At 42.4% G+C, this 20,858-nt stretch overlaps 5 protein-coding genes across 6 annotated transcripts; 3 read left to right on the forward strand and 2 right to left on the reverse strand.

The window, feature by feature from the left end:
- Positions 1 to 527: 527 nt before the first annotated feature.
- Positions 528 to 7,171, reverse strand: LOC135339010 (uncharacterized). Of its 2 annotated transcripts, XM_064535105.1 has the most exons (22): positions 6,958 to 7,171; positions 6,711 to 6,771; positions 6,363 to 6,464; positions 6,083 to 6,136; positions 5,944 to 6,020; positions 5,609 to 5,710; positions 5,384 to 5,476; positions 5,126 to 5,163; positions 4,011 to 4,853; positions 3,654 to 3,898; positions 3,181 to 3,239; positions 3,048 to 3,110; positions 2,871 to 2,972; positions 2,745 to 2,793; positions 2,197 to 2,352; positions 1,982 to 2,041; positions 1,875 to 1,913; positions 1,653 to 1,826; positions 1,372 to 1,440; positions 1,118 to 1,248; positions 918 to 1,055; positions 528 to 774 (listed from the first exon to the last, which is right to left on the reverse strand). In XM_064535105.1, the coding sequence occupies exons 1-22, from the start codon at positions 7,065 to 7,067 to the stop codon at positions 702 to 704; spliced, it is 2,838 nt and encodes a 945-aa protein (XP_064391175.1). In that variant the 5' UTR covers positions 7,068 to 7,171; the 3' UTR covers positions 528 to 701. The 2 variants fall into 2 exon arrangements, with proteins under 2 accessions (XP_064391175.1, XP_064391177.1); XM_064535107.1 differs by lacking the exon at positions 4,011 to 4,853.
- Positions 7,172 to 7,184: 13 nt separating this feature from the next.
- Positions 7,185 to 8,116, forward strand: LOC135339065 (tubulin-specific chaperone A-like). The gene is made up of 4 exons (XM_064535191.1): positions 7,185 to 7,339; positions 7,448 to 7,553; positions 7,770 to 7,856; positions 7,987 to 8,116. The coding sequence occupies exons 1-4, from the start codon at positions 7,296 to 7,298 to the stop codon at positions 8,062 to 8,064; spliced, it is 315 nt and encodes a 104-aa protein (XP_064391261.1). The 5' UTR covers positions 7,185 to 7,295; the 3' UTR covers positions 8,065 to 8,116.
- On the reverse strand, positions 8,103 to 8,649 carry LOC135339067 (U6 snRNA-associated Sm-like protein LSm6). Its single transcript, XM_064535193.1, has 3 exons — positions 8,481 to 8,649; positions 8,303 to 8,416; positions 8,103 to 8,246 (listed from the first exon to the last, which is right to left on the reverse strand). The coding sequence occupies exons 1-3, from the start codon at positions 8,590 to 8,592 to the stop codon at positions 8,212 to 8,214; spliced, it is 261 nt and encodes an 86-aa protein (XP_064391263.1). The 5' UTR covers positions 8,593 to 8,649; the 3' UTR covers positions 8,103 to 8,211.
- A 42-nt stretch (positions 8,650 to 8,691) lies between these two features.
- Positions 8,692 to 10,575, forward strand: LOC135339029 (tetratricopeptide repeat protein 28-like). The gene is made up of 3 exons (XM_064535138.1): positions 8,692 to 9,409; positions 9,494 to 9,700; positions 9,864 to 10,575. The coding sequence occupies exons 1-3, from the start codon at positions 8,803 to 8,805 to the stop codon at positions 10,529 to 10,531; spliced, it is 1,482 nt and encodes a 493-aa protein (XP_064391208.1). The 5' UTR covers positions 8,692 to 8,802; the 3' UTR covers positions 10,532 to 10,575.
- A 1,549-nt stretch (positions 10,576 to 12,124) lies between these two features.
- LOC135339002 (uncharacterized) lies at positions 12,125 to 16,682 on the forward strand. Its single transcript, XM_064535090.1, has 5 exons — positions 12,125 to 12,186; positions 12,249 to 12,408; positions 12,539 to 12,718; positions 12,809 to 14,509; positions 14,691 to 16,682. The coding sequence occupies exons 1-5, from the start codon at positions 12,184 to 12,186 to the stop codon at positions 16,550 to 16,552; spliced, it is 3,906 nt and encodes a 1,301-aa protein (XP_064391160.1). The 5' UTR covers positions 12,125 to 12,183; the 3' UTR covers positions 16,553 to 16,682.
- The last annotated feature ends 4,176 nt before the right edge of the window (positions 16,683 to 20,858 follow it).

Below are 20,858 nucleotides of genomic sequence, written 5' to 3' on the forward strand. Positions count from 1 at the left end.
TTTGCTAAGCATCAGGAACTTCTTTGGTCATTATACTGTCACCGTTTTCAAAGTCTATCTCATTGTGATGCTTGGAGAACATTCCTCCATGCATGGCAACAAGCTTTACATCTGACCAATTTTGAGGTGTCATCTCTTCATCTTCATCTCCGTCCACTAGACTATCGACAACGATATCGGGGTGACTAAAGTTAGACACACTTTCTTTGGTTAGTTTTATTTGACTCGTAGACAATAGTGCATGGAATATCTGTTTGTTTCTGATCATTTTGCTCAAATATAATTATGTTGATTTCGAACAATTGTCTATACATGTACTAGCCTCCTTCACAAGGCCTAAACAATTAGCTTCTCTTCGAGGAAGAGCGGCCTGGAATCGAGGCTATACATGTACATGCATGAAAACACAGCTGAAAAACCCTGTGTTGTGTATTAAACATTCTCATTAATTTGTACTGCCTTATAACGTGGGTGGTTCAGTGGCTATAATTAAGAGCGGAAGTGGGCGTGGGGACAAGGCTAACATCTCGATCCATGAATTATAATTATACCAAATTAATTGTGAACAGAAATAATAGTCAAAGGGTCAAAACAATCCAACACACACACACAAAATTAAAATTTTGGGCACACACACACACACAGTCGTAGAGTCATTGTTTGCTATGGAGTTGGCGAGTCTCATAGAGTAATTGTCTTAGTTATGGAGTGGCTCCATTCTGCAGTGTATTAGTCCTGTGCCAGTTAGCCAGATATTCTATAGCACTCATCCACCTGCATGGGAAAACCGGCAATTAACAATCAGTATTTATTTCAGTTTCAGTTTCAGTATGATTAGTATACAACGAATACAAACCTACAACAGAATTGTATACGCATAATTTATGACCTTATAGGATGCTAGTCACATGACTTACTTCCTCATGTTGGCCTCGTCTAATGCTTGTAGCTGGTAGGTACGTCCATCACACTGCACAAGAAAGGTGGCGTTGTTCTTGTCTTGTTGGGCTGGGCTCACTTCCTGCAGGCTGATCAACTTGGTTAGATCGATGAACCTGCAGTTCAGTATTCCTCAGTAAATCTACAATCTATTTCTAGTAATCTCTAGTAAACTCACCCCTGTGGAGTGCCCTCAGAAGCATTCTTGTAGTAAAATACTTTGGAGCCTTGGTCACACCTGAAGTAACGTCTTCTCCACACATTGGCAGTAGGACCTTTGACCCCCCTCTTGCAAAGCCAGCCTCTCGTCTATGGGGTGTGGGGGGGAATGGTAACGTAAATTGTAAGGGTGTATGAAAAGTACACATGTAACTGTAAGAGTATTACATACTGACTGTCACCCATAGCAACATACATCAATGTCGAACTTACACTTAGTTTGGCAACAGTTTCTCGTTTGTCCTTCTCCAGCTGCATACTGGTTTGCTCTGTCTGGTCCATCTGGAAAAGCAGTCTCAATCACATGACACACACGACTTCGAAACGGCGAAATTTTGAAAGCAAGGTATTTACAATTAGCAAGTGGCTTTTGCTTTTGCTAAAATTAATGGGTTTTGACTAACCACAAAAATTGTATCTAGTGAGCACATTAATTATTGAAAAGGGTCCGGAGAGCTACAGAATGCATCAGTCAGTTTTGGATTACAACATACCCGTGTTTGCAGCTCGGCTAGCTGTTTCTTCAAGTCCGCCACCTCTTCATTGAGATCATCGTTGGTCTGCTTAAGAGCCATATTCACTTCTTCAAGATGGCGAACTCGTTCCTCCTTCTCCTCCAGCAAAACCTCCTTTGTCTTGTTTTTAGTGGATAGTGTGCTGCGGCCTCTCTGTAACAAAATATCAAAACATTGACATTTTTCTAATAATTCACTTACTGCTGCTCGGTTTTGAACTACTACGTGTCTTGTACCCGTCTGGGGGTGGGGTGAGGGGTGGGGTAAGCAATGTGGCACGTTACATCGTCATTTTTACACTAGCTCACCAAATCTTCCTTAGACTTTGACAGGGAGGTACCTGTATCAGCCATGTCATGTGAACTGCCCTGCATAGGTCAGAGAAGTTATAAAACAGCCAAAATTGTGCTAATTTGTGCCCGACAAGAATCGGTGATCTAAGTACCTTACTTAATAAATATAGGACAATATTTTCAGAACACAGGCAGATAGACATTAGTGGATTTGGGTAGAGTAAACTCACAGTTCTGTCTTTAATGGCTTTTTTGACTTTCTGGAAGAGGCCCTTCTCCTTGGTGCCCTCAGTTGGCTCCACCTTCTCGTACCATTTGTTATACAGCCTCAGGACATCCGAACCACTGCTGGTAGCCTCAACTGGCTTTTTGGCCGACTCCTCAATCTGCACATAATTATGTGTTTGGGTATGGTACACATGTAGTGTAATGAGGGATGTCTAATCACTAAGCACATGTACAGACACTGATCGTATGTACTGATTAGCTACAGGCTCATTGTACTTGTAGAGCCACAACATTTTTCTGATGGGAAATGATAAGGCCCTATAGACTACTAGAATGTTTGGCGAGTATCAAACATATGCGAATTTTGCGAGGGTTGATCAATTCGCAACAATAAAATCTGCAAAACCTAAATTATTACTGGTAAATACACGCGATCCTTGCCAGAACGCAGATCGCAAAAAGTCAATTTTTATGCTGATTTGGCTCATTCGCAAGGTTTTTCACCAGCAAAATATTCTGGTATTACCATGATGCACATATAACAGCTTACCAGTTCTCCTTTTGTAGTGACCACCCTCAGCTGGGGAATGGCCATAACCCTGCAGCAGGAGCAGGAGAGAGGGTGGATATGATTATACACAAGTATATAGTAGCGTGGCAGTGAATTTAAGCTTACTTGAAGAATTTCTGGAGATCTTGAGATTGTTTCCCCTCAAAGGAGAGTCCAACCCACGGCATCTGTTGCTGCTGCATGTACTTCATCATGTCTTGTCTTGAGCTGTGAGGTGCAGGTGGAAAACAGTGTGTGTAATAACTGCAAGCAATTAATGCACTTTATATAGACCAAACTTACTAGTCACTTGAGATGTAGAGGATTTCGAATGACTTTGCATGCTGTTTTACGTGATGGTAAAACCTGAACGTGTGTGTGTGTGGGGGGAGGGGGTGGTGTTGATTTGAAAGACAATGGGTTGCTGATAACTCACTTGACAAGTTTTGGAAGGAATCGTCTGCAAGGTGGACACCAACTGGCCGAGAAGTACAGCTGCATGATGAATGGAACAACGAGTGTACAAATGATCACCAATATCCACAATGCAATAACAATAATACAGTATTATACACGAGATGCAGTTTATGTATACATACTTCTATACGCAAGGTGTTTAGAATATTTACACAACTTGAGACTTTCAATTTGTGGAGAGGCTCAATACAACATGCTAAACACACACACACAATCGCACCACACTGCATGTATACACACACGCACACACACACACACACACACACACACGCACATGCACACACACACACACACGCACGCACGCACGCACGCACACACGCACGCACACACACACACACGCACACACGCACGCACACACATACCGCACGCACGCACACACACACACACACACACACACACACACACACACACACACACACACTGTACACTCACAGCAATGATCTCAGCTCTGTCCAGTTTCTCTCTCCCCACGGCCTCACCGAAACAGTCCACAAACAAGGCCTTCTCCCCCAGCCAACTGGCCGTGGGTGAGGGGGGCTCCATTGATTCCTCTATCTCTGAAGAATCATCCAGATACGGGTTTGGGGGTGGGCGATACTCGTCCTGAGACTGCACCCCCTTACGAACTGGTACAGCGTCATCTGTTTTAGAGGCTTCACTGCTCTTCCTTAGTTGAGCTGTGTGTGTGTATGTGCGAGAGTGTGTAGCAATACAAAAAACATAGCACAGTATAGTGTATAATAATAAACAATTAGTGATGTCATTCATGTGGTCCATTTGAACTTTCACCTAAAGACCTAGCCGCCTCAAACACGTAGTCGTCGAACCCTCCCCCTCCGTTTGATACGCCCGACTCTTGGCTAGCCTGTGGTTTTGGTTTAGGCTCGTCCGATTCGATTAGACTGTTCCCATTCGTTGCTTTCGGGTTGTCCTGCTCGACAGGAGTGTCTTCTCTCGTGTTTTGTTTGACGTCAGGTTGAGTTGTGGGCTTGTCTTTCATATCCTGTGAGCTGTTGCTACATGTACCTTCAATAGTTGGTTTAGACTGTTCACTGGTTAGAGTTGGCCTGTCGTCTTTAACAACTGTGTCTTTCTTTGTTACCACGCTCTCGATTTTCTCCTTCACTAGTAATTCCTTTTTTATAGGCGAAGGAGATGATTCCTTTTGTTGGCCGTTAGTAGCAGTTGCAATTTTATTTTCCTGGTCGATTTTCTTCTCCTCAATTGCTGCCTTCTTTCGAACACTTACAACAGGGACTTCTCCACTCTCGAGCACATCATTTGCCTGAGGCTCACTAATAAGCACATCACTAACAGGGGCTGGGGGTGTGTGGTTCCCATTGCTGATGGACTGGGGTTGAGGGCGTGTGTGGTTCTCGTTGCTGATAGCCGGTGGTTGAGAAATTTCATTGGTCAACAAAGGATCCAGTTCAGCAGGTTTAGTAGGCTCTTTGGCAGATTTAGTTGGTACATCGTCAGGAGAATTCTCAATTTTATTGTGACTTTTAACGCTGGCACTGCGGGATGGTTTGGGCGGAGCTTGTACGGGGAGGTGGTTTCGTTTGAGAGTCTCACCAGTACCAAGGACTAACACAGATTGCACACTGTCTTCAAGTTTTGCCCGGCCCGCACCTGGAGAAAGGAGAAGGAGTGAGGTCCAGTGAGGCCCAAACTAAAGCACAATTAAATCAAGATTTGGATGTAGGGCTAATAATAGGTAGAATACGCCCAAAATTACACTCCCGCTCCTTTCTCCTCAACATACATTATATACATGTATGTACTCTAGTAATAATTGTAAGACAGGGGCAGGCTAGTACTAAGATACAGACACATGAGGCTCATGCCATTATAATGGATGTACCATTATAGATGCACAGGTGTTGTAGCTAGTGTGTACTCACCAGCATCAACGTCTTCTTGAACAATGCTGAGCCTCTGCCTGTGTGCGTGCGTGTGTGTGTGTGTGTGTGTGTGGGTGGGTGTGCGTGTGCGTGCGTGCGTGTGCGTGTGTGTGTGCGTGCGTGCGTGTGTGTGTGTGCGTGCGGGCAACAACAGTGCTCAATCAGTGAATCAGCGCTAGTCAAGTACAAACTACCTGGTATTAGAAATCATAAAAACACAATAATGTATTAAGTACAGTGTACCACACAATTGCTCACATTTCCTCCTCTTCTTCGTCGGTGTCATCATCACGATGTGATGCGTCTGTACCCGCACTCATTGCACTGAACGTGCTCTGCATGTCATCATCTCTGCAGGGGGTATGATCATCGTGGGGGATCCCTCCAAATAGCTAAGTACTCATTACATTAAATAAATTATGGCAATCAATATACAATTCGCTAATCTAGGTTTGTTTGTTTTTAGGGAGTATTTTCACTTACACTGCACTGCCTTGTTTGATAAACTCTGACTTGAGAGTGATCCCCAGAGATGCTTGTTGCACTTTCACCGAGACAGAGTTGAAATTCATATCCAGTGAATGTCTACACAAGATAACAACAAAGCGTTGTGTGTGAAAACAAAATTTTTTGCATAACAGCCGGAAAATTGGGGTTAACGATGGTATGATTGGAAGTACAATAAGTGAGGTTGCTATGGCACCTACATACATGTAGCAAGGTCTAATGATTGATTTGTCAACTTTCTATATATAATACATATGCGATCATTAATTTTATAAACGTACAATGTCAGAACAACTACAGTAACTGCTTACTCAGCTGTGGGGATTCCCGCATAGTCGGACATGTTACAATGAAATGAGGCGAGAATTTTCTTCCCATTGGGGCCATGCTGAGGGATGAAAACGCACATGAATTGAAGTGACACCATTATAAGGGAGGGAGGGAGCTTACATTCTCCAGGTAGTATTTGTACTCCTTCTCTTGAAACGAAACCTGGCCATGCTCCTGTATACAAGAAAAGAGAGTAAAACTTATCACTGACTCATTCATACTAGGGGGAACTATTACCCTTAATTTGGTGTGTGCATACAATGAACAGATATGTAATCACTCAAGGACAAGGCAAGCACAACCAAATTTGGTGAGTGTAACTATGCACAATGGAGCAGAACAATAATCATTGTTACTACAGCATCACAAGACATGCACATGCATTGGTACCAGTACATACTCGATACAGTGTCACGATGAGAGCCACGGATATGATAGGATCAAACGACGCCCTCCCTTCCGCCCCTTTAGGCCCACGATCTTCTTTGGGTATCCATTGCACCTGCATGGTCAACCAAAAACAACCGGTGTTTATAACTATATAGGAGACAATATCTCGGTTTGTTTATTAGATGTTGCATTGATTTTAGCAGCCAGTGTTTGTTTTCTATTTATAATGTACATACTGAGAAAGGCAAGACTGTTGGTTATCATTCTTGTGACTCCAAAAATATCACGATTGAATAGTTATCTTAGATTAAATCTACATACACTGCAATAATGGATCAGACGGTAAGTATAAACTCACATCTTGTGACTTGACTTTCCTATGGTTTCTCAACCAAACGATCCGCAAATTGTCTGGTCTCCTGCAACGAGCGAGCAAGCATGAAAATAAGTTTAATAGTCTGACACAACAAATTTTATTTTGCAGATATTACATTATGCTGTAACTAGATCTAGCTACAGACTACAGTAAAGGCATTCTTATTATAATTGCTCACATACAACAAGTTAACAAGACACACTGTTAATGTTGTGAGGCTTGATCTTACCATGACCCTTTGACACTCAGATCAATGTACTCAAAGGTTGAAGTGAACCTGAACTGAACTGCAGTCTTCCCTACACGCTTCAGCTTTCTTGCAACTTTGCCAAGACTCATCTTGTTTTCCTGCTGCAGTGCAGAGCTGCTCAAACTTCGGAGTGGATGTGGCTGGCTAGCTCAGCTAGCTTAGAGGTAATGAGCTAGGGGGAGTGTCTTGCAGACAACATTGAGGGTGTGTCTTTGCATTGAAATTAGGGGTGTCATGTGATGTCATGTGCCAGCGCAGCATTGTACTGCAGAAAGGGTTTCTTCTTCACAGGGATTGTATAAAGTAGAGTTGCTGTGATGGCTGAGAGGCAGCTCAAGATTAAGACTGGAGTAGTTAAGAGGTATGGGCAGGTGGAAACTTATAGGGCTCGGTTACATTTGTGACCGTTTCTGATGTAATGATTATAATACTCCAGCTATATTATGCAACTGTGTTGTGTTGCTTGCAGGCTCTTCAAGGAGAAGCAAATGTATGAAAAAGAGGTGGTAGATCAGGAAGAAAAAGTCGAGAAGATGAAAGTAGACGGAAAAGACGAATACGACATAAAGAAACAGGTGACTGTCACCTTCTATACCGTAAAAACTCTATTTAAAGCGACACTTTTAAATAATTACGTTTTGCAAAAGTGAAGTTTTAATGTACACAAAAAAATGAATTTATATGGTGCTATATGGGCGAAATGCCAAGTGTCGCTTTAAATAGAGGGTCGCCTTAAATCGAGGTTTTACGATACATTACGATGCTATCATCATGTGTGCGTACGTATGCAGGGTGAGGTACTTCAAGAGTCAAGAAGTATGGTCCCAGACTGTCAGAGAAGACTTGAGGCAGCTCGCATTGATCTGACAAGATGCGTAGTAAGTTGAGGATGGTTCCATTAATATTATTATATTATGTCCCATTGAAATGTCCGTTCCTAAATTATGTAGTCTGTATACAGAGAGAATTTATCATTTCACTGGATCATTTACTGTGTCATTGCTGCAGGAGAGTTATGATGAGGATTTGAAGGAGACAGCAACATACAAAGCCGCCCAAGAAATATTGGCAACAGTGCCTGCTTAGCAAGCACTGTAATATTACACTATGTATAATTATCATCATGTGATTTAACATATTCAAAGTGAATAATTGTAATAGATTGACAAAAAGAAGTTCCAATTCTGAGATAGAGATTAATGGGTGCATGAGTTAATACACATGTATGTTCAGTCAGTGGAGTCTTCTGGTGACACAGATGTATAAAACTGGATGAAGGGAAACGACACTGTACATACAGAGATGTACAACACCACTTACGTACCATTGTTTCCTCTGATAAAGGCGTCGCCATACTTGTTCTTGAGCTGACCATTCACGTACTCCTCTGTCTGCTCAAGGGCAATGTTCATGTAACCATCCAGACACGCAAGCACACCTGAATAAATTTAGGTACGTTGTGAATGTCATCGCATCGACGCCAGTATTATAAAGTTACCTACCTCTGTAGTCCACTCCTGAGTTGAGTTTCACTGACACTGGCTTTCCCATAATCTGCTTCAGGAAATCACTAGGAGCTTGTTTGCGGAACCCTGGTGCTGTAGCTGTAGACATCTTGTAAAAGAAAATAATAAGAGTGTGCGCTAAAAATGAAATTCTATGTAGATTAATTAATAGAGGGCGACTATCAACTGAAGAGTTTCTATAGAAACTTGCCGTGTCTAACAAAACGATCTTTACCAAACCCCATAAGCCACTACAAGATACTTTAATATACTTGATCATGATGATTTGAGCCCTAGTGTGAGTCTAGACTTTGGTAAAATGACTGATGAAAGGAACATCACCCTGACAGATGTTGGTGAAGAGATATCTACCAGTCTTTCTGCTGGAGTCACTTTTCTCACCTCTGGAAACACAAAGAGAGCTTTGGCTCACCTTAACCTGGCTGCTGAGATTGCCAGTGGCCTTGGAGTGAGCACACCTGGAGTGGATGCTAGTGGATTGGACTTAAGTGCCACAGAGAAGAGACGGCTCTCAATCACAGACCCAAACTTGCTTCAATTGTGTGCCAATGTGTACTACTATCAAGCCGTAGCTTTGCAGCTGTTGAGAGGCTATTCTGAGTCCATCAAGTGCTATAAACTGTGTGTGAATCTTTCCTTGAAGACACAGAATCATCATTTTGCAGCCATGTGTTTTGTAGGTTTGGCCGAATGCTATCAAGAACTCGGTGATGTGAGTAATGAAATTCGAAGCTGGGAGAGTGCGCGGCATTTGTACAAAGACATGGGAGATGCTGGGAATGAGGCATTGGTGTGTGCTGGACTGGCTAGGGCTTATCTGAGCACTGGACAGGGAGAGATGTGTCTGCAGTACATTCGGGAGTCGATACATCTTTGTCAGATGGTTCCCAACAAGCACAGCCAAGGTGGGAGCACTATATATTATTATAAACTCACGATTATATAATGTTCAGTACCAATTAAGGGACATACAATATTTCTATGTTCAGGAGAGTTGCTGTTTGAGTATGGTTGGATCTACTCAAGGATGAGAATGTTTGAGGAAGCTCTGGTCTACTTGAAGCAAGCCCTAACTTTGCTGGATAGGGACAGACGATTGACTGCCTCTATATTGCAGAACATTGGAGCAGTGTACAATGAGATGGAGCTGTTCCCAGAAGCACTGGACTATCACCAACAGGCAGCTGATCAGTATGGTGAGTGTGTGCTGCCCACACATAGCATTGTGTTGTCAGTGTACTGGTAGCTATGGTAGTGTTGATGTATTAGAAGTTTCAAACTTGAATGCACATTACTCGTATGGCTACCATAGCAATCTGAGAGCTATTTTATGATCTCTGCTCTCTTCTTTTTCTGCAGAGAAGCTCCACAATAAAGCCTCTTCTCAGTGCAAGTGTTTGTGCAACCTAGCCTTTGCCCAGTCTCAGTTGGGAGATTTTCCCAATGCCATCAAAAGCTACTCGAAGGCCCTCTCTAAAGCACGTAACACTAATGACAGCTACCTCGTGTTTCAAGCCAGTGAAGGATTGGGAGCTGTTTATTTTTCAATGAGACGACACACCGAAGCAGACACATTTTTTAACCAAGCTCTGTCTTCTTTGGACTGTATCGAGAGTGACACGGGTCTAGCTCGAGAGAGAGTGATGGAGAAATTATCGTGTGTTGTCGAGGCTATAAAGAAAGAATCGACTCAAGACAAAGTTTTATTTAAAGAGCCCAAACGTGTCAAAAGATTGGACAGTATTGATGCTGATTTGACGGCCTACATGACTAGTTATAGAAGAACATCATCGAGCGATAATATATCTACATGTATGGAAATGACAACTCCACCACATATTCCGTTGCAGGTTAGAGAAGGAAGTCTGGCGTTGGGACCAAAGACGAGGGAACTGTTCACTACAGTCAGACTGCCTGAGGGGGACTCTAGTAAAACAAAAATTGTGTCAGTAGATGAGGTTCAAAATCATCATCCTACTTCCATTCATAGTAGCAATACTGCGTCCACTGTCTGCACTGTTCTATGATTTTCTACTTCCTAATTCCCTATCATGTGAAAAAAGTTAATCTTGTTATTATAAATAATTGTAATATCAAAGGGTAGGCTTTCTTTACTAGCCCCTCTCCTAATAGTTCAAAGTCTGACACCATGGCAACAGTGTCGGGAACCATCCCCTTGTTATATCCTTCACATGACATTCACCTGCACGAGAGAACGAGATATTTAAATAGATATAGCAACTACACCTAAAATGCCACACCGCATGCATGATTGTATAATAATTATGATCATTATATACAAGATCATGTGATGCTATCACTTTTAACCCTATATAACAGAGCTCTGGTTCCATCTACAAGCAGAAGTGGAATAGACCACCCACACATCGTAATTATGCACATGTTTTGAATGGTCCGACTCACTGTTGTGTATAGAGAAGCCTGAGACTGCACATGGTGGTTTCCAGACAACATGCAGCGATGTACGAGCCTCTGTACTTGTCGTAGAAAAACAGTTAGCTCATCTATGTGCAATTACGTCCAGAACACTGTTTTGAAATTTGCTGCTCTAATAATAATAGTATCTACACACACACCTACTTGTAAATAGACATACTGCACAATACACACACCTCCAAACTCTGCACACATTTTTCCATTCTACTGGGTCAAAGTCCATCACAAGTAGATGTGTACACTCTGTGTGTACACTTGTGCTTGTATGACCCTTTCGGCCACCGTAAAAATAGATTTACCTCACACTGAATAAAGTATTATGTGAGGTATTCAATTTGTGTAGCCTACACACATGCAGTAGAAATGTGTGTAAGAAAATAATTATAATTATGCTTGTGTAATCTTCCTTTAAAGCTCAGCATACCAATATGACGTAAATTATGGAATTTACAGTGATGTGATAGCACGAGGGTTCAATCCAATACACACTAAGATATCCATATGGTACAGGTGACTTGACATTTACAACTGAGTATATATATAATTATATATATAGATCTGTATAGTGCATGTTAACACTTTTTGTTATTTGCTGTGTAGACTATATAGTTACGCATCTGCATGCACTTTCTTTTATAATTACTTAGTATAATTATAAAGGAATGGGGGTGGTGTGGGTGGTACTTCACATGTAGGTCTTGCAACTTCAATAAATCCTGTACGTTTATGTGCCTGCATGGAGGCCAGGTGTATGGAATGTACATCATAGTGAAAGTATACATGTAGACAATTGGGCATGTACCTTGTTAATCCTCCTTCGTGCATAACCATTAAATTTAATTATTGAATGATGACAACGTACTCTGAATTACATACATGATATAGTGTAATACTATATATGTGTTTGTGGAGAGTTGTGTCTCTATAGACACTACTCAATTGGGCATGCACCTTGTTAATCCTCCTTCTGCATGCATGACCATTACATTTAATTATTGAATGATGACAACCTACTCTATTGGGCATGAATTAAATTATAGACACGGCTCTCACAAACACATATATATAGTATTACACCATTATTTTTATCACAGCCCACTCACCTCAAATGATATATAAATACTCAATCAAATGATACCATCAGTTCTAGTCCTTTTGATTCAGGTCGACTTGTACTAAATTAAGAAGATTGGCAAAGCTGCTCACAGAGTCGAAGACAGTGATGGTATGTTAATTCATGCATACTTATATAGCTGCATGCAAGTATGTGCATTGCACTTTTCTCAGGCGTGCGCATTTGTTGCTATCACGACATTTTTGGTACTCTTATCTTGTGGTTCATGTGTTCATGAGTCCAAGGCTGATCTTGATGATGCGAGAAATCAGCTTAGGGAGTTGTTACTGCAAGAGATCAATGATGCTAATGCACAACTCCCTGAGAACACTGGTAAGTTGCAGTATAGCTAGGACTCAGTTAAATGGGACATTTTGAATATTTTGACATCAAGGGAGAACTATAAAATGAGGAGAACATCAGACTTCCATAATGTAATACGTACAATCATTTGGATTTTCAGTGCGAGATGGTGAAAAGGACACTTCTACTGAGACTAATGGAAGGAACCAAGTTCTGGAGCAGTTTACCAAATTGATTGAAGGATTTGCAGACTTTAAATCAGAGGAGCTTGAATCACTTGCGGACAAAGAGACAGAGGCTGATGCAGAAAGCTATGGATACAGCACTAGCACTAGACATGGTATGCAAACTAATTTAACAACTGCATAACTTTTCATGTGTGCATGCCTATGTGCATGGCTTATAATTATGAGCACTTCTCTACCTGCAGTTTGCATCCAGTACATCAAAGTTACAGCAAGAACAGGGTCTGTGAGTGGTGCCGCTCAGCGTTTGAAATATGGAGCACCCCCCAAAATGGTGATAGGCATCAACAACTTAGCCCATGAGGCCACCCTGGAAGGAGACAAGAATTTAGGTGCTATGTACACCATACAGCTATCTCTGTCCAGCTTTCAACCTTCAAACTCAATACCGAACTGTCTTACTCAAGATATGATAACAAGTGTCAAGCTGAAAGCAGTGGATACTGATGGATGGTATATAAGCAACATCAAAACTGAAGTATCTGCCTACTCAAATGTCGATTTCACTTTGCTCACGAAAAATGACAATTTCAACAAATGGGTCGATGGGGACGAAGCAGACTTATATAGCTACGATGCTACACTAGTTCCCCTCACTCTGCACAATACTAATCAAGCAGTTTGCATCAAGTACATCAAAGTTACAGCAAAAACAGGGTCTGTGAGTGGTGCCGCTCAGCGTTTGAAATATGGAGCACCCCCCAAAATGGTGATAGGCATCAACAACTTAGCCCATGAGGCCACCCTGGAAGGAGACAAGAATTTAGGTGCTATGTACACCATACAGCTATCTCTGTCTAGCTTTCAACCTTCAAACTCCATACCGAGCTGTCTTACTCAAGATATGATAACAAGTGTCAAGCTGAAAGCAGTGGATACTGATGGATGGTATATAAGCAACATCAAAACTGAAGTATCTGCCTACTCAAATGTCGATTTCACTTTGCTCACGAAAAATGACAATTTCAACAAATGGGTCGATGGGGACGAAGCAGACTTATATAGCTATGATGCTACACTAGTTCCTCTCACTCTGCACAATACTAATCAAGCAGTTTGCATCCAGTACATCAAAGTTACAGCAAGAACAGGGTCTGTGAGTGGTGCCGCTCAACGTTTGCAATATGGAGCAGACCCCAAACTAGTGATAGCCATCCACAACATAGCCCATGAGGCCACCCTGGAAGGAGACAAGAATTCAGGCTCTACATACACCAAGGAGCTATCTCTGTCCAGCTTTCAACCTTCAAACTCAATACCGAACTGTCTGACGAAAGATATGATAACAAGTGTCAACCTGAAAGCAGAGGGGAATGATGGATGGTATATCAGCAACATCAAAACTGACGTCTCTGCTCACCACTCCAAATACAATTTTAAATTACTCACAAAAAACGAAAATTTCAACAAATGGGTCGATGGCAACGAAGCAGACAAATACAACTACGATGCTAAACTAGTTCCCCTTACTTTGCAAAAACCAAAGGCCATCAAGGATACTCCCCGCTGTGGCTATGGTATACCAGTTTGCGAGTGTAAAGCAGATGCTACTCAGTGCATTTTTAATTTGGAGATTGATGAAATCATGACTTTCACAAGCTATCAGAAGTTTAGAGTTGGACTAAGTGAAGGACTGGCTATTCGAGGCACGCAAGGAGTATTGCATAACATCGATGAGAAGTCAGGAAATGCTGGACCACATCCATTTTACAGTGGAAGGCAATGTGCTAAATTGGATAAGGACAAATGCACCGATCCGCAGTACGTTGATGGAAAGACTTATCGCATGGCTGTTGGAGTGAATGGTCAGATTCCTGGGCCAACGATCATTGTTCACCATGGCCAAGAGGTGGTCATCCACGTCCACAACAACATGTCGACTGAAGGTTAGTTTTTGATAAGTTAAACAATACATGAATGGTATAACTTTGTGAAACACAATGCTAGGAATTCTCTGATATTTGATTGTCTGCACGCATCTATGCATGCATAAAATTTTCGGATTGAACTCATATCGATTATAATGCTATATTAATTACTTAATACTTTCATTCGTTTATTCGACAGGTATATCAATCCACTGGCATGGAGTGCATCAGAGAGGAACGCCTTGGATGGACGGAGTGGGACAAGTCACACAGTGTCAGATCGGCCCTTCTTCTAGCTACTCCTACACTTACATAGCCAGCCCATCCGGCTCATTCTGGTACCATTCACACAGTGGAGCACAGCGAACAGACGGTTTCTTTGGAGCTCTCATTGTTAAAGAACGACCATATCAGTTGAAAAAAATCGAGACCCAACTCAATATTCATGGAGTTAGAACATTTATCGATAATCCTGCCGAGCATTCGATCACTCTTCTTGACTGGAATCATGAGGCCTCTCTTGATACATTCTCACAACTTAATGCTGGTCTAGGCTTCTACAAAAATGTGCCTGTGGGGGAAGTACCAAGTGATAACGAGATGCGATATGAATCAACTAGAAGTATTGAACGAGCAGAGGTTGGACCAGTTCCCTTTTACTCGGGCCTCGTCAACGGGAAAGGAAGACACAATGATGTACCATACAGCAAGACAAGGCTCAGCGAATTCCGAGTCCAAAAAGGCAATAGATATCGATTCCGATTGATCGGTGCTCAAGGGCTTTATGCGTACAAATTTTCGATCGATGGACATCGACTAACTGTGGTGGCCACTGATGGCTATTGGATTGAACCTGTGAAAAATGTTGACTACCTTATCATTCATACTGGCGAACGCTATGATTTTATTCTTGATGCCAATCAGGATGCTAAGAATTACTGGTTGAGAGCAGAAACATTGGAAATAAATCCGAAAGGTGGTCCACCATATCGATCGCTAGGACACGTAGCTGAGGGAATACTGCGTTATGTAAGCACTGACAAAGTTACTCCGATCAGTTCAACCCAGTATGAAGAAATCAAGTTGGGCTCTCCACCTATACAATGCTCCTCAAGTCATAAGTGCAATGCTGTCAATTGCCCGTTCAAAGATTTCCACCCAGCCTATCATATTAAGTGTACGAATGTTGACAAACTACGGCTCCTTGTAGAAACTGACCAAAAAGAAATGCCCACTGCTAATCCATCACCCAATTGTCCTGGCTGCCTGCATTTCATAAACTTTAACTTTGAGGGAGATTCCGAAACAAGTTCTGTGAACGGACGCAATTTTATTCTTCCCCCTGCCCCACCACAAACACAGTATGATGACTACTTAAAACAAGGAATTCAATGCGACCTCAAGGCGGAGTGTAACCCTACAAGCCCTGCATGTATGTGTACACACATGAGAGAAGTTCCGTATGACAAAACAATACAGTTGGTTCTCACTGCTATGGGTGCATATGACAATGCCCATCCAATTCATTTGCACGGGCATACGTTCCATGTTGTGAAAATCGGCTACCCAGATTACGATAGTAAGACTGGCTTCCTTGATAAAAAAGATGGACCTTTGTGTGGTACCGAGCGAGCAAAACTTTCTGTTCACAATCGTGATATTGAATGTGGAGATTTGAACTCTTGTGGAAATAAATGCCCAATAAATGGCTGCAAACCAAACCGTTGCACCAAGCCTGGATGGAAGAATGGACGCTCTCCATCAATGTCAATTGACCGTAAAACAATTCGTAAAGATACCGTTATGCTTCCTGCTGGTGGATATGCCGTTATCAACTTCAAGTCCGATAATCCGGGACAATGGTTCCTTCACTGTCACATTGAGGTGCATCAACTTGAGGGGATGGCCCTCATAATTAATGAAGCTCAGGATAAACAAAAACTCCTCCAGTTGCCAGACAACCTAAACAAGTGTGGAGACTCTAACCTGAGCATGGAGCAGTACTTGAAGCTTATGTCGAACTCTCAACGCAAAGTAACTGCAAAAGCCGCCATTTTTTAAGACTGATATACAACAACATGCAATTTGAACTCAGAACTCTATAATAGTTTTAGAGAGTAAGTTTAATCGTATAGTTCAACGATGTCGTAGCTTTAGAATTGTGAATGATTCTCCTTATTAATTTTTATGCTGAAATGTCTGTAGTGATGATATTCATAAATATGAAAAGTCAAAAATTATTTCTCATGCAGGAGACCCTCTGGCTACTATCTAAGGTATAATTATAGGCCCATGAAACAGTTATGCATAATTAAGCATAGATCTACACATGCATTATACTTGCATTTAGGGGTGCATCAGATAAATGGGCTTGTTGTTACAAGCTGAGTCTGACTATACCACAGCCCATGCATGGTATTACTATATAAACAAGCTGGGGATATCCATTAACAGTACTAATAGCTATGTTATGCAAACACCATGAGCTCAACATACTAAGATGCTTCCACCGAAGGGAGGAGTGTACGCTAGACAATCGGGCACCATTTCAAGCATATAGAATGTCTCCTGAAGTGGAAGCTTCATTAGCTATAATTCTTACTATGGAAACTACCTGACCAAGGGGTCCTTCCACATAAATACATATACATTTATGACACAAACATGCATGTATGAGCCGGCTATAGGGATATCCATAACGGTACTTAGCTATATATAGTAACGCTCAGCATACTAGCTATATGACGCTTCCACCATAACTTAATTTATGATGTGAGTAAAAGTTAAGAGTGTATGCTAGACAATGGGCAACGATACATGCATAGAATGTCTCCTAAAACTAACTTGCTTTTAGACACCAACCATGCAAGCGATACTTTCACATCATCATACATTATATACATTTACGACACAAGTATAACTTTATGATCGCCATAAAAGGGACGAACATAGTAGATCTGCTTGTACAGTTGAACTTAATTGTGCTGTTTTAGATTGACAAAGCTTGCTCAGAGTGATGTATGATCAGGTGTTTCAAGGTTGATGAATTTCCTCAAGTGCACACATAATTATGTTACTATCATCACCACATTTTTGACACTCCAGGAGCCCAAAATTGGTCTTGATAATGCAAGAAAACAGCACTGCAAAATATCAATGCACAAGAGCCTGGAGGACACTGGTAATATCAATGCACAAGAGCCTGGAGGACACTGGTAATATCAATGCACAAGAGCCTGGAGGACACTGGTAATATCAATGCACAAGAGCCTGGAGGACACTGGTAATATCAATGCACAAGAGCCTAGAGGACACTCAATGCACAAGAGCCTGGAGGACACTGGTAATAGCAATGCACAAGAGCCTATATAGAAGACACTGGTAATAGCAATGCACAAGAGCCTGGAGGACACTGGTAATAGCAATGCACAAGAGCCTGGAGGACACTGGTAATAGCAATGCACAAGAGCCTAGAAGACACTGGTAATAGCAATGCACAAGAGCCTAGAAGACACTGGTAATAGCAATGCACAAGAGCCTAGAAGACACTGGTAATATCAATGCACAAGAGCCTAGAAGACACTGGTAATATCAATGCACAAGAGCCTGGAGGACACTGGTAATATCAATGCACAAGAGCCTAGAGGACACTCAATGCACAAGAGCCTGGAGGACACTGGTAATAGCAATGCACAAGAGCCTATATAGAAGACACTGGTAATAGCAATGCACAAGAGCCTGGAGGACACTGGTAATAGCAATGCACAAGAGCCTGGAGGACACTGGTAATAGCAATGCACAAGAGCCTAGAAGACACTGGTAATAGCAATGCACAAGAGCCTAGAAGACACTGGTAATAGCAATGCACAAGAGCCTAGAAGACACTGGTAATATCAATGCACAAGAGCCTAGAAGACACTGGTAATATCAATGCACAAGAGCCTGGAGGACACTAGTAATATCAATGCACAAGAGCCTAGAGGACACTGGTAATAGCAATGCACAAGAGCCTATATAGAAGACACTGGTAATAGCAATGCACAAGAGCCTGGAGGACACTGGTAATAGCAATGCACAAGAGCCTAAAAGACACTGGTAATATCAATGCACAAGAGCCTGGAGGACACTGGTCAATGCACAAGAGCCTGGAGGACACTGGTAATAGCAATGCACAAGAGCCTGGAGGACACTGGTAATATCAATGCACAAGAGCCTGGAGGACACTGGTAATATCAATGCACAAGAGCCTGGAGGACACTGGTAATATCAATGCACAAGAGCCTAGAGGACACTGGTAATAGCAATGCACAAGAGCCTGGAGGACACTGGTAATATCAATGCACAAGAGCCTGGAGGACACTGGTAATATCAATGCACAAGAGCCTGGAGGACACTGGTAATATCAATGCACAAGAGCCTAGAGGACACTGGTAATAGCAATGCACAAGAGCCTGGAGGACACTGGTAATATCAATGCACAAGAGCCTGGAGGACACTGGTAATATCAATGCACAAGAGCCTGGAGGACACTGGTAATATCAATGCACAAGAGCCTGGAGGACACTGGTAATATCAATGCACAAGAGCCTGGAGGACACTGGTAATATCAATGCACAAGAGCCTAGAGGACACTCAATGCACAAGAGCCTGGAGGACACTGGTAATAGCAATGCACAAGAGCCTATATAGAAGACACTGGTAATAGCAATGCACAAGAGCCTGGAGGACACTGGTAATAGCAATGCACAAGAGCCTGGAGGACACTGGTAATAGCAATGCACAAGAGCCTAGAAGACACTGGTAATAGCAATGCACAAGAGCCTAGAAGACACTGGTAATAGCAATGCACAAGAGCCTAGAAGACACTGGTAATATCAATGCACAAGAGCCTAGAAGACACTGGTAATATCAATGCACAAGAGCCTGGAGGACACTGGTAATATCAATGCACAAGAGCCTAGAGGACACTCAATGCACAAGAGCCTGGAGGACACTGGTAATAGCAATGCACAAGAGCCTATATAGAAGACACTGGTAATAGCAATGCACAAGAGCCTGGAGGACACTGGTAATAGCAATGCACAAGAGCCTGGAGGACACTGGTAATAGCAATGCACAAGAGCCTAGAAGACACTGGTAATAGCAATGCACAAGAGCCTAGAAGACACTGGTAATAGCAATGCACAAGAGCCTAGAAGACACTGGTAATATCAATGCACAAGAGCCTAGAAGACACTGGTAATATCAATGCACAAGAGCCTGGAGGACACTAGTAATATCAATGCACAAGAGCCTAGAGGACACTGGTAATAGCAATGCACAAGAGCCTATATAGAAGACACTGGTAATAGCAATGCACAAGAGCCTGGAGGACACTGGTAATAGCAATGCACAAGAGCCTAAAAGACACTGGTAATATCAATGCACAAGAGCCTGGAGGACACTGGTCAATGCACAAGAGCCTGGAGGACACTGGTAATAGCAATGCACAAGAGCCTGGAGGACACTGGTAATATCAATGCACAAGAGCCTGGAGGACACTGGTAATATCAATGCACAAGAGCCTGGAGGACACTGGTAATATCAATGCACAAGAGCCTAGAGGACACTGGTAATAGCAATGCACAAGAGCCTGGAGGACACTGGTAATATCAATGCACAAGAGCCTGGAGGACACTGGTAATATCAATGCACAAGAGCCTGGAGGACACTGGTAATATCAATGCACAAGAGCCTGGAGGACACTGGTAATATCAATGCACAAGAGCCTAGAGGACACTGGTAATAGCAATGCACAAGAGCCTATATAGAAGACACTGGTAATAGCAATGCACAAGAGCCTGGAGGACACTGGTAATAGCAATGCACAAGAGCCTAAAAGACACTGGTAATATCAATGCACAAGAGCCTGGAGGACACTGGTCAATGCACAAGAGCCTGGAGGACACTGGTAATAGCAATGCACAAGAGCCTGGAGGACACTGGTAATATCAATGCACAAGAGCCTGGAGGACACTGGTAATATCAATGCACAAGAGCCTAGAGGACACTCAATGCACAAGAGCCTGGAGGACACTGGTAATAGCAATGCACAAGAGCCTATATAGAAGACACTGGTAATAGCAATGCACAAGAGCCTGGAGGACACTGGTAATAGCAATGCACAAGAGCCTAAAAGACACTGGTAATATCAATGCACAAGAGCCTGGAGGACACTGGTCAATGCACAAGAGCCTGGAGGACACTGGTAATAGCAATGCACAAGAGCCTGGAGGACACTGGTAATATCAATGCACAAGAGCCTGGAGGACACTGGTAATATCAATGCACAAGAGCCTAGAGGACACTCAATGCACAAGAGCCTGGA

The sequence above is a fragment of the Halichondria panicea genome, chromosome 7, assembly GCF_963675165.1.
Source record: "Halichondria panicea chromosome 7, odHalPani1.1, whole genome shotgun sequence".
Taxonomy (NCBI): domain Eukaryota; kingdom Metazoa; phylum Porifera; class Demospongiae; order Suberitida; family Halichondriidae; genus Halichondria; species Halichondria panicea.

Bases quoted from the DNA above. Each gene is read 5' to 3' on its own strand.
- LOC135339010 (XM_064535105.1), bottom strand. From the start codon at position 7,067: ATGAGTCTTGGCAAAGTTGCAAGAAAGCTGAAGCGTGTAGGGAAGACT. The intron at 5,164-5,383 runs GTGAGCAATTGT...GCACGCACACAG, and splicing joins GACGAAGAAGAGGAGGAAAT to GCAGAGGCTCAGCATTGTTC. The intron at 2,973-3,047 runs GTAAGTTTGGTC...TGCACCTCACAG, and splicing joins CTCTACATCTCAAGTGACTA to CTCAAGACAAGACATGATGA.
- LOC135339029 (XM_064535138.1), top strand. From the start codon at position 8,803: ATGACTGATGAAAGGAACATCACCCTGACAGATGTTGGTGAAGAGATA. The intron at 9,410-9,493 runs GTGGGAGCACTA...TTCTATGTTCAG, and splicing joins TCCCAACAAGCACAGCCAAG to GAGAGTTGCTGTTTGAGTAT. The intron at 9,701-9,863 runs GTGAGTGTGTGC...CTTTTTCTGCAG, and splicing joins ACAGGCAGCTGATCAGTATG to AGAAGCTCCACAATAAAGCC.
- LOC135339067 (XM_064535193.1), bottom strand. From the start codon at position 8,592: ATGTCTACAGCTACAGCACCAGGGTTCCGCAAACAAGCTCCTAGTGAT. The intron at 8,417-8,480 runs GTAGGTAACTTT...AAATTTATTCAG, and splicing joins CTCAGGAGTGGACTACAGAG to GTGTGCTTGCGTGTCTGGAT. The intron at 8,247-8,302 runs GTACGTAAGTGG...CCCTTCATCCAG, and splicing joins CTTTATCAGAGGAAACAATG to TTTTATACATCTGTGTCACC.
- LOC135339065 (XM_064535191.1), top strand. From the start codon at position 7,296: ATGGCTGAGAGGCAGCTCAAGATTAAGACTGGAGTAGTTAAGAG. The intron at 7,340-7,447 runs GTATGGGCAGGT...TGTTGCTTGCAG, and splicing joins AAGACTGGAGTAGTTAAGAG to GCTCTTCAAGGAGAAGCAAA. The intron at 7,857-7,986 runs GTAAGTTGAGGA...TCATTGCTGCAG, and splicing joins TTGATCTGACAAGATGCGTA to GAGAGTTATGATGAGGATTT.
- LOC135339002 (XM_064535090.1), top strand. The intron at 12,719-12,808 runs GTATGCAAACTA...CTCTACCTGCAG, and splicing joins CAGCACTAGCACTAGACATG to TTTGCATCCAGTACATCAAA. The intron at 14,510-14,690 runs GTTAGTTTTTGA...TTTATTCGACAG, and splicing joins CAACAACATGTCGACTGAAG to GTATATCAATCCACTGGCAT.